The sequence below is a fragment of the Sinocyclocheilus anshuiensis genome, unplaced genomic scaffold (assembly GCF_001515605.1).
Source record: "Sinocyclocheilus anshuiensis isolate Anshui unplaced genomic scaffold, SAMN03320099.WGS_v1.1 scaffold710, whole genome shotgun sequence".
NCBI classification, from domain to species: domain Eukaryota; kingdom Metazoa; phylum Chordata; class Actinopteri; order Cypriniformes; family Cyprinidae; genus Sinocyclocheilus; species Sinocyclocheilus anshuiensis.
In genome coordinates, this window is record NW_015544201.1 from 474,110 (window position 1) to 476,260 (window position 2,151).

Consider the following 2,151-nt stretch of genomic DNA (forward strand, 5'->3'; position numbering starts at 1 on the left):
ACATACACGTTGTGTTTAAAACAGATGCTGATATGGGTGAAGTCTTTTCAGGCGTTACTGCAATGTAATTATGGTCACTGGACCAGGATGACATGGCTGGTGGCGGCGGATGCTCCTCTGCATGCTTGTCTTCATCATCGTCATCATATTCCTCAGTCCCAGATTCTGACTCCTCTTCCCCTTGGTTAGAGGAACTCTTTTCCGGGCCAGAACTCCTCTATAGTCAAGAACAGAAAGCATTGTTAGCATATACAGATTTAAATGTCCTAGCATCATAAAGAAGGAGCTGATACCATACCTGTCTTCCTGATTTATTGTGCACCTGAATTAGAAACTACTGAACATCTTTTGCCATTACACCTAAACACCAATTTAAGCGTATCCTCACAGAACAATAATTTAGCCATAATCCATTGTATATATGTATATATCTAATCTATATATATCTATATCTATATCTATATACAAAAATTTTTTTATATGAACATATAGCAAGCAATTTACTACCATTAAAGCCTTAATAAAAATAATATATGATTATTACAAGGTGCCTATGAATAATACCTTATTTGGTGATTTATTTGAGGTCTTTTTCTGCACCTTGGGCCTGACCCTCTCTTTCTGTTTGGAGCCTTTTCCATCCGTGGTGATGGTCTTCATGGCAGCAGCGGCGTGTCTGAGTATGCAGTCGTTCCCACAGTAGACGGAGTCAGGGAGCGCATCTCTCTCACAGCCAGGGCCGATGCACTTTGGGAGGGAAGATCCTTCGACTGCAGTCACCTGCTGAAAACTCAGGGATGTCAAACCGCTGTGGCCATTAGATTACAGCAACAGATCTACACCTTATGTACTGTATATTTTCCTTTTTTTAAAAGAATGGCAAGCAGAACAGTAGGCATTTTTGCACTATCAACTTTAAAAACAGTAATATGCTACAGTCACGTTACCTTATCAAATGTCATCCAGGAGAAAATGCTTATTTAAATGAAAATGTCTTAATTTTGTGGCCTGATCAAATAAGATTTCGGCTAATACTACTTCCAAGGTCATCCATGGCACTGCACTGGGAATCCATTATTCAAATGCAGAAAGAGGTGTTCTATACGGCACATTGTAGTGACACTAGTAGCGTATCTAGGTATTCTACAAATACAGAAAATTCACAAGTCCACAGTATGTATATTATATACTGCAGCATTAGCAAGAGTAGCATGCTAGTATGCTAATCCAAATAGTCAGACTCTGACTTTACAAGGTTCTCATCTGCTGAAAAATCAATTACTTTGAACATGGATTTTTGACATGAAGGACAAATGCAGTACAATTTAACAATTCAAACAAAAGAAAGGAATTGAGTGACTCTTGTAAACAGATGTCAAAAAATAGCTAATATTATGACACCAAATAACTTGGAATGAATTTTATAGGATTTAGACTTAGCATATTTTTTATTTCAAATTTTGAGATTTTATTTTAAGAGGGGCTCATTTATAGCCACCTTTTAGTTTTATTGTTAAAGAGGCACTCACCATGTTTTTTTTTTCTTGAATGACCATACCATAACATCATAATCAGATAACTTTATGAGGTGATTTGGCAACAAACTCCCATTATGTTAGCAGAAAAGGTACTCAATTGAGAAAAACACCCAATAATGACATGAAACCCAATAAAAACATTTTACATGCATTAAAATTGCACTAAAAAGTAGGGCTGCATGATTAATTGAATGCGATTGTCATGCGCATCTTGTCAGTAAAGCCGGTTCTGTAATCAGTAGTAAATCTCCATCACGTGCTTTCAGATGGAGCAGCATTTACTACACAGAGCCGTAGTTCACTGACAAGCTACACAAAATCGCATTCATAACCGCAGACGATTTAATCGCGCAATAATGAAATCGAATAAATTGTTCTGCAATTATGAAAGCTGTTTGCGTAGCTTGTCAGTAAACTACAGCTCTGTGTAGTAAATGCTGTTCCATCTGAAAGCACATGAAAATACCACATTTAAAAACATGCTTTTACTCCAAAATCACTTCATAACGTCAGTTGAGTGTTTGAAATAAATCCTTCTGTGAGATGATGTGGCTTCTTACACAGAATAAGGCACGCGACATATTTCATAGTATTCTAAGCAGTGATAAAGGCT

The 2,151-nt window shown here is 37.0% G+C and overlaps 1 protein-coding gene across 4 annotated transcripts in view; it reads right to left on the reverse strand.

The window, feature by feature from the left end:
• Nucleotides 1-2,151, reverse strand: part of LOC107696840 (death-inducer obliterator 1-like) — a 28,645-nt gene that overhangs the window by 11,244 nt on the left and 15,250 nt on the right. For 3 of the 4 annotated variants that reach the window (XM_016497351.1, XM_016497354.1, XM_016497350.1), the window contains exons 6-7: nt 565-783; nt 7-217 (exon numbers count right to left, since the gene is read on the reverse strand). In XM_016497351.1, the coding sequence (XP_016352837.1) occupies nt 7-217; nt 565-783 (430 nt within the window). The remainder of the gene's footprint in view (nt 1-6; nt 218-564; nt 784-2,151) is intronic. The other variant, XM_016497352.1, reaches the window with a different exon arrangement.